The sequence below is a fragment of the Biomphalaria glabrata genome, chromosome 9, assembly GCF_947242115.1.
Source record: "Biomphalaria glabrata chromosome 9, xgBioGlab47.1, whole genome shotgun sequence".
Classification (NCBI taxonomy): Eukaryota; Metazoa; Mollusca; class Gastropoda; family Planorbidae; genus Biomphalaria; species Biomphalaria glabrata.
In genome coordinates this window covers 35,633,032-35,649,916 of record NC_074719.1, presented here as the reverse complement: position 1 = coordinate 35,649,916, position 16,885 = coordinate 35,633,032, and the positions used below count along the sequence as shown (strand labels likewise).

The window sequence follows — 16,885 nt, the reverse complement described above, 5'->3', positions numbered from 1 at the left end:
ATACTATTATAAACTATATTATTTACTGATCTAGTGTGCTATACTATTATAAACTATATTATTTACTGATCTATTGTGCTATACTATTATAAACTATATTATTTACTGATCTATTGTACTATAGGCCCCTACTATTATAAACTATATTATTTACTGATCTATTGTACTATAGGCCCCTACTATTATAAACTATATTATTTACTGATCTATTGTACTATAGGCCCCTACTATTATAAACTATATTATTTACTGATCTATTGTACTATAGGCCCCTACTATTATAAACTATATTATTTACTGATCTATTATACTATAGGCCCCTACTATTATAAACTATATTATTTACTGATCTATTGTACTATACTATTATAAACTATATTATTTACTGATCTAGTGTGCTATACTATTATAAACTATATTATTTACTGATCTATTGTGCTATACTATTATAAACTATATTATTTACTGATCTATTGTACTATAGGCCCCTACTATTATAAACTATATTATTTACTGATCTATTGTACTATAGGCCCCTACTATTATAAACTATATTATTTACTGATCTATTGTACTATAGGCCCCTACTATTATAAACTATATTATTTACTGATCTATTGTACTATAGGCCCCTACTATTATAAACTATATTATTTACTGATCTATTGTACTATAGGCCCCTACTATTATAAACTATATTATTTACTGATCTATTGTACTATAGGCCCCTACTATTATAAACTATATTATTTACTGATCTATTGTACTATAGGCCCCTACTATTATAAACTATATTATTTACTGATCTATTATACTATAGGCCCCTACTATTATAAACTATATTATTTACTGATCTATTGTACTATACTATTATAAACTATATTATTTACTGATCTAGTGTGCTATACTATTATAAACTATATTATTTACTGATCTATTGTGCTATACTATTATAAACTATATTATTTACTGATCTATTGTACTATAGGCCCCTACTATTATAAACTATATTATTTACTGATCTATTGTACTATAGGCCCCTACTATTATAAACTATATTATTTACTGATCTATTGTACTATAGGCCCCTACTATTATAAACTATATTATTTACTGATCTATTGTACTATAGGCCCCTACTATTATAAACTATATTATTTACTGATCTATTATACTATAGGCCCCTACTATTATAAACTATATTATTTACTGATCTATTGTACTATACTATTATAAACTATATTATTTACTGATCTAGTGTGCTATACTATTATAAACTATATTATTTACTGATCTATTGTGCTATACTATTATAAACTATATTATTTACTGATCTATTGTACTATAGGCCCCTACTATTATAAACTATATTATTTACTGATCTATTGTACTATAGGCCCCTACTATTATAAACTATATTATTTACTGATCTATTGTACTATAGGCCCCTACTATTATAAACTATATTATTTACTGATCTATTGTACTATAGGCCCCTACTATTATAAACTATATTATTTACTGATCTATTATACTATAGGCCCCTACTATTATAAACTATATTATTTACTGATCTATTGTACTATACTATTATAAACTATATTATTTACTGATCTAGTGTGCTATACTATTATAAACTATATTATTTACTGATCTATTGTGCTATACTATTATAAACTATATTATTTACTGATCTATTGTACTATAGGCCCCTACTATTATAAACTATATTATTTACTGATCTATTGTACTATAGGCCCCTACTATTATAAACTATATTATTTACTGATCTATTGTACTATAGGCCCCTACTATTATAAACTATATTATTTACTGATCTATTGTACTATAGGCCCCTACTATTATAAACTATATTATTTACTGATCTATTATACTATAGGCCCCTACTATTATAAACTATATTATTTACTGATCTATTGTACTATACTATTATAAACTATATTATTTACTGATCTAGTGTGCTATACTATTATAAACTATATTATTTACTGATCTATTGTGCTATACTATTATAAACTATATTATTTACTGATCTATTGTACTATAGGCCCCTACTATTATAAACTATATTATTTACTGATCTATTGTACTATACTATTATAAACTATATTATTTACTGATCTATTGTACTATACTATTATAAACTATATTATTTACTGATCTAGTGTGCTATACTATTATAAACTATATTATTTACTGATCTATTGTACTATACTATTATAAACTATATTATTTACTGATCTATTGTACTATACTATATTATTTACTGAACTATTGCACTATTATTACTATTTTGTTTGCTGATCTATTGTACTATACTCTAGTCCAATTGCATCATATGCATATTGTTAGGTTGGTTCGTCGCAAGATTCCAGGATTTCCCCGCTACGATTTTTACGCCATTAGGGATAGAGAAAGATGTGATGAAGAAAATGAATAGGACGATGACTCTTGTGAGAGACTGATGTGAGAGCAAATTGAGTTGTCTTGTAATAACTGTTCAAATGGTTATCAATGAATTTTAAAGAAGTACAATTGATTGACGAGCGCATGGTTTTAATCACCAGCTTGGCTGTTGAGTAAGCGCTGACGCAAGCAATTTGTTAAAGAAGTTTTGGCACGTTGAAATGTTTATATTCTGAAAATCATCGTGATACAAGAAAGCTTTGAAGGTTTCATTGCATGTTTAAGGCTGTTGATGAAGCTCCTTTTTATAATTAATAAATAATGTATTGTAAGAACTTTCATGTTGCTCCCTTTTCAAGTAACCTATATGCTTCAGACTTTTAATTACCGGTATATCAAATCGTTTCAAAATCACATAATAAAGCATTATTGTAGAATTGTTTGTGCTAATTGAGACTTCCTATAGCCTCTATGACTATCTGGTTGTAGAAATACAATACCGGTACGTTAAATTAGAACAATCTAAACCCACTTTTGCATGCTTGCGTTCAGTTTTCGATGAATTCTCAAAACTAATTATTATGAGGACAGGTAACAACAGATGCACGTCGTATGGCAATCATTTTGTGGGCCAGGTGGTATGGTAATGCCAGGGCAGATGTTTACACCTAGTCCTGTCTTTGACTTTATTCGGAACGTTTCTTTTCTATTGTCAGATGGGAGGACGCCTCTGAGTTTGTGTGATAACACAAAATCTCTGTGTAATCTTGTAACTCTCATGTTATGTTTGTAAGTTATGATAGCATCTTAATATAGCCTACACTATGTTTGTTAACAGCGCTCTATAAATTAAATTATTATTATTACTACTATTATTTTTAAAATTAATTATTATTATTTCCGAAATAGGAATTGGTGCATTAGTTTTGTGTGGTCTGTGTGGCTATCTGTCCTGTTTTTATTTTTAATGTAGTAGACCACTTCACATATCAAATGAAGTTGATAGCCGTCTGGCCAGGGCCAGTAGCGCTTTTGGACGCCTTCAGGAGAGAGTTTGGCAGAACAGATCACTCCGCCTGACTACAAAAATCAGTGTCTACCAGGCTGTGGTTCTCTCAACCTGTATGGCTGTATGGCTCACCTGGACACTATACAGGAAACTTCTAAGACTTCTTGAGTGCTTCCACCAAAGATGCTTGCGTTCCATCATGGACATACGGTGGCAAGACCGCACTACAAACAGCGATGTACTTGCGAAGGCCGGTATGGACAGTATAGAGGGACTTCTTTTGGTCCGACAGTTACACTGGGTAGGGCACGTATCCTGTATGGGAGACGAACGTATGCCAAAGGCGTCTTTTTGGTGAGCTACAAGGTGGTGGACGTAACAGAGGCGCCCTACGGAAACGCTTCAAAGACCAGCTTCGGCGTCAACTTTCCTTGACTGACATAGAAGAGAGCACCTGGTTGCATGCGGCCTCAGAACGAGAAAGCTGAAGGTCACTCACGAAGGCCGCGGGATACAAATTTGAGACCAAAAGTAAATCTGCTGCCGAGTGTCGCTGCCTGGTTTTGGCTGTAGGCGTGGCGACGTGGATGTGTCCGTGTGTTGTAGGTACCTCTTCTGGTACGGCTATAATACTCCTCTTAGCGATGTACTTTATTAGACGCCCTAGATTTGCAAGTGCGCAACAATACTAGTATACTAAAGTCTCCAACGACACATTTAGAATTACTGATAAACACACTGGTAGCAGACGTGAAATTTATTACATATTTAGATAAATTACAAAAGATATTGGCGACTTCAGCCGTCACAAAATATAGACCAATAAATACTGGCTGCTCATGCCATGTAGAATAAGTAATCACATCAATAAAATGTTCACGATGTAAGTCCGAAGAAATCTCTCAAGTTAACATTAAATCAAATTCATTAAGGTACATATTACAGACAGAGAAAATCGTACATCCACTCTCTGCTGGAGTTCTTTACTAACTAACTAACATTGACCCTTATTTCAGAGTCCTTTAACTTATTCACATAACCTCGTGCTTGCCCGCACGGAATATTACAATAGGTGACTGAGTGTCACTTCATGTCACAGAGGTTCTAAAACTGGACTGTGACACCGAGGACAAACGCAGACGGCAAAAAGAAAATCTAAATCGACCACCTGCGGACAATGGTTAAGCTTGCCCTGGTGTGGCAAAATATGTAGGTCACAGCTGGGACTGCGCAGCCACGGGAAATACTGCATTCCTCACTGATCTTCGGATTCGAAGACTAGCCTTATTATTATTACTAAATTAAGTATTTCTGTCATACAATTGTAAATTGTTCATATAAAAATAAATAACATACTAGTAGGCTTACTAATAGGCCTACTAGTCTGTAGTTTCCTGGATCAGATTTTTCTCCTAACATTACCTTCTTTCCAGTCCCTTGGTACCATACCGTGATTTTAATTTTAAGTGATACCTGGAGAAGTATTTTGAACACTGGTGCTATCTCGTGACTTAGTTCTTTGAGCAATCTAGCAAGATAATAGTTTTTAGTTCTTGTACATCTATGTCTTCTAGGTTTCGACTTGGTTTAAAGTAAGCAATATGTCTGAGACTTCTTTGTCTTAGATCTGATGTTTTTATTGTTATCCTCAGATATAACTTTGTTTATGTATTCACTCTGCAGCTGTCTGGTAACTTTTTGGGTTAGGTGTTTCATTTGAAGGTACTTTCTGAACTCTTTCTGCCTTAAATTCTTTACTAAAGTTTTTAAAATAAATTTTCTTTCAGTTTGTAAATTTTCTATGATTTGTTATTAAGCCAGCATTTATTTTTTTTATTTGACGAATATTTAGTTGGTACTGAATTTTCTATAATGTTTGTAAGATGGATTTTAATACAGTTCCAGAGATCGCCAACTGGTTGGTTAATGTCTTTTTCTGATTAAGAAATGATTTTCGAAAATTAAATTCAGTTTGGTGCAATTGCGTTAAGCTACATTTATTACGGTGTGAGATTTTTGTTTTACATTGATTTTTAATGCTTTTTTTGGACTAAATATGATTTACCACTAATGTAGGTCTGTTAGTGAAGAAGAGATCTTATGTGCTGTTTAATTTAGTTGGTTTTTTAAATAATTTGATCTTAACTTAAAGTGTTGATTCAATTTTTTTTCAGTTTTTTTTTTTTTATTGCTTAAAGAGCTCCTCCATAATTATCTTTTAATTTCATATAAATTGAAAGAGACATTAGAGTAATAGTGTTAAATTCAAACATTGTTTGATTTTTAAATCAAGTAAAGAATTCAAAGAATTGTCCAAAGCTTGATAAAAAAAAATACATTAAATTGATGTCCAATCTAAATGTTTTTCAGATTTTTTTAGTAAGAATTTTTTTTTACACAATGGTGTGTAGCAAACAACAAGTTCGATAATTTGAAAGTAATTGTCTTATACAAGCAAAAAGAATCTCTTTTTTTATTTACCATATTTAATAATTTACATTTCATTTTTAAATTTAATTTACATATATCGCAAGTAATGATAATGAAAAAAAGTCAAATCTTAAAATAAATTTTAAAAAATTTGAATATAGGTTGACAAGAAGTTTTAAACTTATGAAGGATCATATTAAATATAAAAAAATAAAAAATAAAAACAGAAATGGGAAAGCCTTTTTAATTTAACTTCTGAAAGCTCACCATTTATTATATTAATATTATTTGAACTTAACATTTGAACATATCATCAGGCCTCCTTCAGTCGTAGGACGACTATGGTTAATCCCAAACCCTTTTTTATCTGACAGTGCAGCCCTATTTTGGAGAGACATTCCCGTCCACATATATTGTAGGTTACGATGGCTTTTGCTTTGGTGGTAGAGGAGCCGGCCATCTTTCATATGGCACACTTTTCTTCCAGAGCTGAGGCCCATGTTTTTTTTACTGTCCATAGCGTTCTTGGTCACTGTTTCTCTCCATCTAGTGCGGTCTAGGGCTTGGTCACTGTCTCTCTTCTTCTAGTGCAGTCTAGGGCTATGTCTTCCCAACATACAGCAAGTTCATAAAGAATTAAAAAGAAATCCTTAGTATTTCGTATAAATAAAACAAAACAAAAAATGCAAAAAAAAAAAAAAAAAAGTTGGTGTCCTAATGAAAAATATTTAAAAAATTGACAAAATACTTCAATGAAATATGCTTTAAAAATCAAAATTATATAATGCCTAGATATAAAGGAAGGTGTGTGTGTGTGGGGGGGGGGGGCACATGGTCGCTGAGTAATAAAATGGTTGGCTAACAATCTCTGGGGTCTCGAGTTCAAATTTCTGTGAAGACTGGGATTTTCAATTTTGAGACCTTGAGGTGCTTCTAGAGTCCACCAAACTCATAGCACTTGACATTAGTTGGGGATAGGTATAGGTGGTTGGTCATTGTGCTGGTCACATGACTCCCTTGTTAACTGTGGGTAAAAGAAAGATGTGATCTTTAATCAACTGTCATAGATTGAAAGACTTACTTTACTTTTTTTTAGCCTATATATACAATTTTAATTTACCATACATATTATAGATCTGAGGAGAGAGTAATTATTTTTTAAAGGGAAAAATTGCTCTCAGGATAAACTCTATCCTTCTTTCTGCACTCTATCCACCTCTTTATAAAATTAAGTTGATAACATGCTACTTAATGTTGCTCTTCATATATTATATTTTTAAAAAATCAACATCACATCTTTCACTCTTATTTGATTGCTGAAAAAAATATACAAAAGTAGACAAATTTTCTATAAAATTAGATCACGTTATGGACTGATACATTAAAAAAAAAAGTATTAGCCATAAAAAGTAAATGTTAAGCATTTTGTTTGGGGAAAAACAAAACAAAATGCCAACAAAATATAAAAGTCTACTTGTACAGAAGTTTTAAATGTAAATGCATTTTATATAAGTAAATATACATTGTATATTATTTCTATAATAAGGATGTGTTCAGGTTAGGGAAAGAAAGGTGAGTATTTATATCATTATTCAATGCCAATCACCTACAATAAAAAAAAAAAATGTTAAGACAATTTGAGAGTACATATCCTATAAAGTTGCATATAGTTCAAATTTATATACAATTTTTAAATGTACTATATAATGGATATTTTTAATAATTACAGAATAGTAAATTAACAAACAGGAATACAGCCAGTAACAGTTGAACATTATACAATTTGGACTTTTTTAACTTCTTCCAGGAATTTATCATAGGAATCATAGGAGTAAAAAACACCTGAAGAAGAATTATTGGCATTGGGATCTTGGGCTATGATCTTGGTGGCTAGGTCATGTTTTACAACAACATGGATCAGAATGTTCCCCATTGGATTATAGTGTGATTTCTTTATTTCTTGTCCCAATGTTAGCATAAAGAATGGCTTGGGCAAATCTTTTTTCAGACCATGTCTGTACTCTTCATACTCTCTCAAAAACTTTTTGAAATCAAAGGCTTTTGTAACAGTGCTACCCTTCCTATCCAGCTGCATACTTTCAGAGGCACCATCAGTGAGGAAGACCCTAGTTCGGCATAAGCGCTGGACGTAAATATCAGAGTCAATATTTGTGAGAACCACACCCCTTTCCATCTTCTCAAGAAGATCAGAGATCAGAGGCTTCTGCTCTTGATAGCAATTATTGTCATTCAGGTACTGCTCTGGACTGGGAAGAGCAATTTGGTACACATTCTTTGGTCCGAAAAGGGTTTCCTCTATTCTGCTATCATTTACACTTACAGGCCCAAAATTTGGAGAAAAAAATCTGCAGCCAACCCCTGGAATTGTATGGGCTGTCACCTGAACACTTGGAGCGCCATAGTAAACTAAAACATGCATACAAGTGGAGCTAGCTGGTGCACTGACAATGGCACTGGTTCCCACATTTGGAACTTCCATGCTTAAATTGCTGGTGTTGGTTATGCTGGTCATTGAGTTAGGCAGCTCCATGTTTGCCAGCAGACAAAGGTCATCTGTGTTCACAGATTTCAAATCAGATGGCAAGCTTGTCATTGGCTCACTGCTCTGCAAAACATTCTCTTCCAGAATTGGTGGCACCTCAAAGTTGAGGTGAGATACAGGCTGATAGGACTTCTCACAGAAATTCTGCATCACAGTTGATACTATGTGGTCTTTGTTGTCTTCATAATATAAAAAGTCTGGTGACTCTTTCTTTGTCTGGAGTCTATAAACATCTTCATCAAACACCACAGTTGGCACATTGGCTGGTTTCTCTGCTGCAATATAACTGGAATCTAGAAAATTTGGAGGTGATGGGCTGGGTTGGTCATCAATAATATGATGTGACATATTGCTACTTTGGCTGTGACAAGAATCTGTATCAAACTCACATGGTCTTTTCATTAGAGGCACATCAACAAATTTATACACCCTGTAAGGATTAGCGTCTTCAATTCTGTGCATGTCGGGAATCTCTTTTATTTCAGGAATTTTTTTCAAAGCACATCGGAGTCGTGTTTTCCAAACTGGATATTCAACCTTGTCACCGTCTTGATACTTCCCTGTGTATTTGGCCCACTCTCTGAAAATTTTAGAATCTTCTTCAACCCATTCCTTGTTGTTGAAGTGGCGCCAAGGAATTCTGAAAGTTCTATCATCTCTATTCTCCCAGACTAGTCCAGGACATTCTCCGCTGTTTATCATACGCTCCAACCATGGTCGTAGTCGCTTCCGTGACTCTCTGTGGTTCTCCATTCTGTTGAAAGACAAATAAAAAACTTTATTCATGAATGAACTCTCCACTTTAATAAATAATCTTATTTACACTATCTGACTATTCAGCTTTTCAGTTCTTATTGGAAATGTTTGATAGGCTCTATGATATTTTTGGGTGTGGACCCTTTTTTCTTATTACATCCTGCAAATAGTAATGCTCACATAATACTTTGACCTTACCCTCAATAAAACTGCCCCATTTCAATAATCCGCCTTTTTGACCAGGTATTCTAGTATATATCTTATCTTTAATTGGAATGACCTGCTTAAAAATGTTCCAAATACGCTCACTTCTGGTTTATGAATTCTATAAATTACTTTTCTCTCCCCTCCTAATTCTGTCCTCCCTGGCTCCTTAAAAATAAATGTTATTATCTATCTAATTAGTACAGCTCGCTACATAAAGCCCCCTCCCAAACATATACTTTTTGCCTGTGAATTCAATTACGGTACCAATATCAATTTTGACCTGAGTATTTTTCAGCTTTTCAGCTCTTTATCCAAATATTTCAAAGGCTCTCTATGATGTTTTTTGGCAGCAGCCACTTTTTTAATATTACATCCCGCACAATGAACACTCACATACTATTTTGGCTCATGAATTATTATAGCGCCAGTATGTTACGTTGAATTAGAATGGCTCGATAATATCAAACTCTTACACACAAGCAATTACTTCTGGACAGAGAATTCTAGTATCACACAAGGCCCCTAGGCCCCTGCCGTCATTATCCCTAAAAAATAATTCTACATAGTCACTGACTTTTCTAGGCTTCTTAATTCATTATTAAAGCATTTAATTAGCTCTAAGTTGCTTTTTAGTAAGAATCCTTTACAATGACCTTATCACTCTGCCATCATAAGGCCCTCTCATCCAAGAATTTCATTCTTTTTTTTTTTAACTTCCACCGTCAAGGCACAAAATAATAGAGTTATAGATACATTTCATTTTGTTTTTATACATTTTTACACACAAAAACATGTATTAAGTCAATGTTGGCTTCAAAGGACAAATAAAAAAAAAGATTATTTTTATAAAATGTCTACAAAATCAAGATACACACCAAGCAGAGCGATCAAAAGTTACACACAAAAAGAGCTTTCCATTGGTAGAAAATATTTATTATCTTTTGATTAAAAAAAATATATTGGGTCAAAATTGTTAATAGAAAATAGTTTTTGTTAACCACTGTGATTTAGATTGTGAATACGGCTTATTTTGTTCTATAAGAGATTAAATAAAACATTTTTTCATCTACTGCAAGTGGGAGAATTAGTGATAGGTATGTGAATTAGTCATTTATTTTCATTTATTTATTCAACATTCACACTATCCTGCATACTTAACAATAGTCTAAATATATTTTTATATATAACATTATTTTAATATATATATATATATATATATTTACATATTAGACAGGTCTTCTATATGAAAAATACATTATAATTAGATTATATAAATCTAGAATAATCTAGAAATATCTAATTTATCTAGTGTTCAAATAAAGGCTTATTCATTGTTAGGTAATTAGCACTGACCTGACACTTTTTTTTTTTTACTTTAGTCTTTAGTAAGTGACTAAGTGTACTCTAAACTCTAGATCTAGATCTGAATAATTTGATACTGATTTGGCAACAGCAACTTGAATCTAGAGTCTATAATATAATAAAGATCTAGACTAGAAATATTAACGAGACTTAGCAAGTCTAGTAGTAGTATACTATACAGTATACTGAAGTATATTAGTATAGTACTATTTTATTCTAGATCTAGAACTAGTATGTAAGTGTATCTGACTCTACTACAGTCTACAGACACGACAGTACTCTTAGACTCTTACTCTACACTCACACTGACTACAATAACTCATGAGTAAGTAACAGTAGGCCTATTTAGTTAATTTTGTTAAGTTAATGTGTACAGAGTCCAGAGCTCAATAGTTGAATAGTCAAGTCAAGTCTAGCTAGATTGCTAGATCGACATCTAGAAAAAAAAAGCACATGAATGATACGCCTTACTTACTTACTTGTATCTTCAAAACGTTTATATTGCGAAAAGTTGGTCTGGATTCTATGTGTAGATTTATATAGTCAATATAGATGTAGATTCTAGCTCAAGATCTAATAAAATCTAATAATTGGGTTTTCAGAACATTTCTACACTGCTGTACTAGAGACTTCACAGAAACCGAAACTGTTGCTAAATATAGATTGGGAAAACGAAACTACTAACCAATCAGGAGTCTATAAAGTTTATATAGGCCTAGATATTGCTTTCCTGAAAAAAAAAAAAAAAAAAAAAAGTATGCCTATTTAAAAACAAGTAGGGAGGAGTGACGGGGTAAAAGAAAAGAAAAAAAGAAAAGGGGAAGGGGTGTTTTCCGCTGTAGTGTTGTTAGTCATTTTCCACGTACGGAAATTTGATTCCTCAATGGAATTTTAATTTTCTATAAAAAAAAAACAACAACAAAAAAAAACAAAACCTAGAGATGACCTAGCTAATAGGCCTATAGACCTAGACCTAGTAGAAGTGTATATATATATCATGGGCGTAGCCAGGGGGGGGGGGTTCTTGGGGTTCAACCCCCCCCCCCCCCGAAATGAAATCCCCCCCCTCAGGGGGGGGAGACGGAATTAAGTGACTGATTTTTGCTTTCATTTGTTTATTTTATGTGAGATTTTAATACTAAATCATCACTTACCACAGCACAGCCGATGCAGTTTTGAGTTAAAAACCTTCTACCAGGGGGTTTTGAGTTTAAATCCCCCTACCAGGGGGTTTTGAGATTTTAAAAAACCCTATCAGGGGGTTTTGAGATACAAATCCCTCTACCAGGGGGCTTTGAGTTTAAAACCCCCCTACAAAATTTACGATAAACCCCATCTTCAATATAAAAAAAGCAAATTACACACTCAAAATTCTATGAGCGTAGCCAAAGGGGTTTTGAGTTTAAACCCCCCACCCCCTCCAGTTGGGGTTTAAAACCCCTCCAGATGGTTTTGAGTTTAAAATTCCCATACAGAGCGTTTAGAGTTGAAAACCTCTCTCTTCAATATTATTTTAAAGCAAACTACAGTCACCAAATTCTAAGATCGTAGCTAAATGGGGTTTTGAATTAAAAACAAAACAAAAAAACTCCAGAGATTTCTTAGTTTAAAACCCCTCAACAGATGATTTGACGAAAAAACTTTCCTTTTCGATATAAAATCTAAAGCGAAATACAGGCATGTAATTCCAAGAGCGTAGTCAAGAAAGGTTACAAATTTCTACCAGTGGCTTGGGCTCCATTAATAAAGTGTGAATAGTCTCAACAAAGATGGCTAAGACAGATTTTAGGAGTCAGTCATAGAGATCGGGTCTAAATCAAAGAAATCATATGCCGAACTGGGAGTCGAATCCTTAGTAAGGTTGTGACAGAGCGTCGCATGAGGTTTTGCGGGACATGTTCTCACACAAAATGAATTACGCAAAATAAGAGTTGCGGAAATGAATTACGCAAAATAAGAGTTGCGGAAACAGCTTGCCGGAAAATGCGCCGAACGGCGCGAGAGGCTCTAAGTCAGTGAGAATAGCACATTAGGTTATTGAAATACAATTTTTTAATAACAAGATAATGCACTGTAGATACCTCAGAATATGCATTTTGTTGGCTTTCAATACCAGAAATAGTGCTCGGCGGCGGGGCTTCGCCCCGCGCTGGGGGGAGGGCTGCGAACTCCCCCAGACCCCCTTGCTAGCAAGGGTGGGGAGTCTACAATAAACAATAAACGTCTTCCGAAAGGGTCAGAATGTAATAAAGATTAATCATGTACACACACACACACACATATATATATATAATTTTTTTCCGCGGGGGGGGGGGGGGGTCGGGATGGGGAATTCCCCCCCCCCCCCAAAACCCTCCCCGAAAAAAAATCCTGTTTACGCCCATGATATATATATATATATATATATATATATATATATATATATATATATATATATTATATATATATCAAGGCAATCTGTGGGGCATTATATCCAAATTGCAACTTCTTATTTGACTAAGGAGGCAGATCATTGATACACATGCTAGGTCGTAATTTGCAATCACCAGACGTTGCAGAGTCTTTAGTGTTTTATAGCCTTTGAATAAGTAAGGTGACCAGACTGTCTCGCTTTTCATAAAATACCTTGGTGGTACGGGCAATGTCGATCAAGGTCACGCTTGTTATTTTAAAATTGTTCTTCATCTTTTGACTAAAGACTAAAAAAAATAGACCTACCGTCTTGTGGCGTTTCCTTCTTGATCCTTATTTCATGTTAAAAAGCTGCTTGGCAGGCTCGATCCTGTAGGGGCTATGGGTGTATATTGCTTTTAACTTTCCGCATTCTCACTACTTCTCAGAAAATGACGTCATCACGTTTCCTGTCGACTTGTTGTCGTTCCGCATGTTTCTCGGTCTCTATAAGAAATAAAGGCATTAAGGTTCTTGTTTTTTTTTTTTTTTCTTTATTAGGCCTATGTATAAGGAATTGACTTTAAATTGTAAATATATATATATATATATATTTTTAAATCAAGACGCTCAAAGTTTTGAACATTATAAAATGTTAAAACAATTTACTGACACTCATGCGGTCCTTTCGGTGGCCCTACGAATGCCCATATAGCTATTAGGCCCCTGTCCCCTACAAAGACAGCACCATATACATGAGGAAATTTGAAACAGGATCACGAAGATAATCAGGCCCCACGCTAACCTGCTGACCACGGTCAGAAAAACACAAACTGAAACTGTATAGCCATATAACGACGTCCGCAAGCTTACAAAAACCTTCCTTCAGGGAACTGTACTAGGACAAAGTGAAGAGGCAGACAGAGAAAGCAATGGGAAGACAACATCCAAGAATATACGGATTTATCATTGAAAAAGGTTCAAATCAAAGCGAAAGACAGGAGTGGATGATCATGTGTGGTGCCTCAACGTTCCAACAGACTACAGCAGTGGTTCTCAAACTTTTTCCTTAACTTAAAACTTCACACATTCTGAGTATTTAGTGGATCACTTTGATTATTTGTTTAAAAAAGAGATTAATTCAGGTTGGGGCCTACTAGTTAATTATTCCAGTAGTTCTTGGAAAACTATTCAGGCCTTGCGGAACATTAGAGTTCCACGGAACAGTTCCGCTTCATCTTCTTCCTGGTACTATTCCCCGAAGAAATGTCTTTGCGAGCCCTGAGGACCTTGTATGTGGCCATAGAGTTTTAGTTTGCGTTTTTCGACAGTTGTTAGCAGGTCATCGTGGGGTCCAATTGCTGTATTTATTCCATTTCTAATCTCTTCATTCTTAATGCGGTCTTTTTGACCCATAGGGTTTAACTATATCTTCATAATGTTACAAATGACCAGTGACAGGAAGAGGTTAACGTGTGACCCCGACGAGATAACACAGCAGCGGGTGTTCCCTGGAATGTACATGTATAAACAGAGACAGGATGTGACGTGTCCTCACGTGTTGTTCCAGGGGACGAACAGATCTAAGTAGGGGGACAGTTACTAATGAACAGTGACAGATAAAGGTCACTACGTGTGACCCCGACTTGATGACACTGCAGTGAGTGTTTTCTGGAATCTACATGTATAAATAAAGACAGGATGTGACGTTTCATGACATGTTATTCCAGAGGATACTAGGAGTGTTTGTGCAACTTTAGAGAAGCGATTAGGGACTCTATATAAGCCTGAAAGTTAATGTGAAAGTCAGTCGTATGGAGTCGTGAGTGAGTCGTGACAGTCGATACAGACAATGTAAGACGTGTGCGGCTCTAGTGGAAGTGAAATGTGTACGACTCGATGCAAGTTAACTAGGGTAGAGTTAACTGGAGTGGACTACTGTCGTTAATGTCTATACAGCGAACTACAGTGGACTTGAGCCGTTACAGTTGATACAGTCGATGTAAGACGTGTACGGCTCTGATTCGGTAGACTTGAGTACGACTTGGTTCAGCTTTGGGAGACCTGGAGCGACACTGGGAAGTGTGTCGTTGGTCTGTTCTGTGGAATACGGCTCGATGCAAATTGAGAAGAGAGGAATTGCAACGAAGTGAAGAGATGCAGTGCAACGAAGTATAGCTAACTGTAAACTGACAGATATTGTACAGTCTTCTACGCTACATGTTACAGTAATGTTAGAGTTAATAGTCAATAAAGTTAGATGAAGCTGAAAGTTGAGTTGTCAAGTTCTTTGCAGTGTTTTTATTTGTGTGCCGACTAGTACATTTGGCCAGAAGATACGGAAATACGTAACAATAACTATATAGCTCCTCCTTCGTGATCGAAGATGAGCACATTTCTCAAATCCTACGGACTCGAAGATGAATGTAAAGTCCAATCCTCGTTTTAAAAAGCCGGCCGCATACGTGGTATGGGTTGGTTTCGTCAGTTGCAGATAGGCCTTCTTCTTCTCTCAGCTTTTTGTTGGTTCGGCGCGCTTTCACTTTGGCCACTCTTCTTGCTTCAAATCTTGAGACTCCGAGATTCACAGCTTTAAGCCATGAGGAGCGATCGAGAGCTAGTGCTTCCCAGCCGTGATTGTCGATATCGCACTCCTTAAAGGAGCTATTGAGAGTGTCTTTGTAGCGCTTGTATTGACCTTCCTGAGAGCGCTTTCCTGCACACAACTCCCAGTACAGAAGTCGTTTGGGAATGCGATTGTGTGGCATGCCGACTACATGTCCCACCCATTGAAGTTGTGACCTTTTTACTGTCGCATTGATGCTGTTTATGTTGGACAGCTTTAAGATGTCTGTGTCTGGTATGTGGTCGGACAAAAGCACCTTATGGATACTCCGTAGGTGGAAGGAGTTAAACCTTTTGATGTGGCGGGAATATAAGGTCCAGGACTCTGATGCATATAAGTGTGACGGGAGAACTACAGCACTGTAGACTTTCAGTTTTGTGGATATCCTGAGTCCTCTCCGTTGTCACACTTGTTCTTGAAGTCTGACAAAAGCTGCACTGGCACATGCAACACGGAAGTCAATCTCATCATCTAGGTTGACGTTTGCTGCTATGGTACTTCCCAGACGTTCACTAATTTCAGGCCATCTATAAGAATTTCTGGTTCTGTGACAGATTTATTTTGAAAAGGCTGGTACAGCGCTTCAGTCTTTTTCACATTTATGGTGCAGGCGTTGGCGAAAGGGACAGGCCATAGACTTATATATACTACTCTAGAGTGGACATGGAGATTTTCTAACACTACAAAAAAATGTCGTGACAATTTTTTAGAAAGTTGGATCAAGGCGTTGTTTTGTAAAGTAGTTAAAAGAAGTAAAGTTGTTGTTTTTTTTCAACCCTAACCTATGTAACATATAATTTAATTTTTAGATCTAGATCTAGTAATTGAACATCAAAAATAAGAGTAGGCCTACTCTCGTCTCATAATTATTATTTTGCAATGTTTAGATACATAATCTAGAAAGATCTAGGTAATCAATCTATTTAAATGTACATAAGATGATTTAAATCAACATGAATTATTTCGACTGAGACTCATGAAGGAGTTATGCTTTAACAAAAAGGCAGAAGAAATCCAGTCCTACGCAGACAGTAAAAATGCAAAAATGCTTTTTTAATTCAACCAAAGCTTTTTTGTGGTCCTCGGCAAAATGGCTCATCCCCCATATTCAGTC

General features: G+C 34.9%; 1 protein-coding gene across 4 annotated transcripts; it reads right to left on the bottom strand.

The window, feature by feature from the left end:
* Window positions 1-6,094: 6,094 nt before the first annotated feature.
* Window positions 6,095-13,614, bottom strand: LOC106073557 (uncharacterized). Of its 4 annotated transcripts, none has more exons than XM_013234148.2 (2): window positions 13,473-13,614; window positions 6,095-9,183 (listed from the first exon to the last, which is right to left on the bottom strand). In XM_013234148.2, the coding sequence occupies exon 2, from the start codon at window positions 9,180-9,182 to the stop codon at window positions 7,641-7,643; it is 1,542 nt and encodes a 513-aa protein (XP_013089602.2). In that variant the 5' UTR covers window position 9,183; window positions 13,473-13,614; the 3' UTR covers window positions 6,095-7,640. The 4 variants fall into 4 exon arrangements, with proteins under 4 accessions (XP_013089602.2, XP_013089601.2, XP_013089600.2 ...); XM_013234147.2 differs by lacking the exon at window positions 13,473-13,614 and adding an exon at window positions 11,230-11,430; XM_013234146.2 differs by lacking the exon at window positions 13,473-13,614 and adding an exon at window positions 11,234-11,429.
* Between the last annotated feature and the right edge of the window lie 3,271 nt (window positions 13,615-16,885).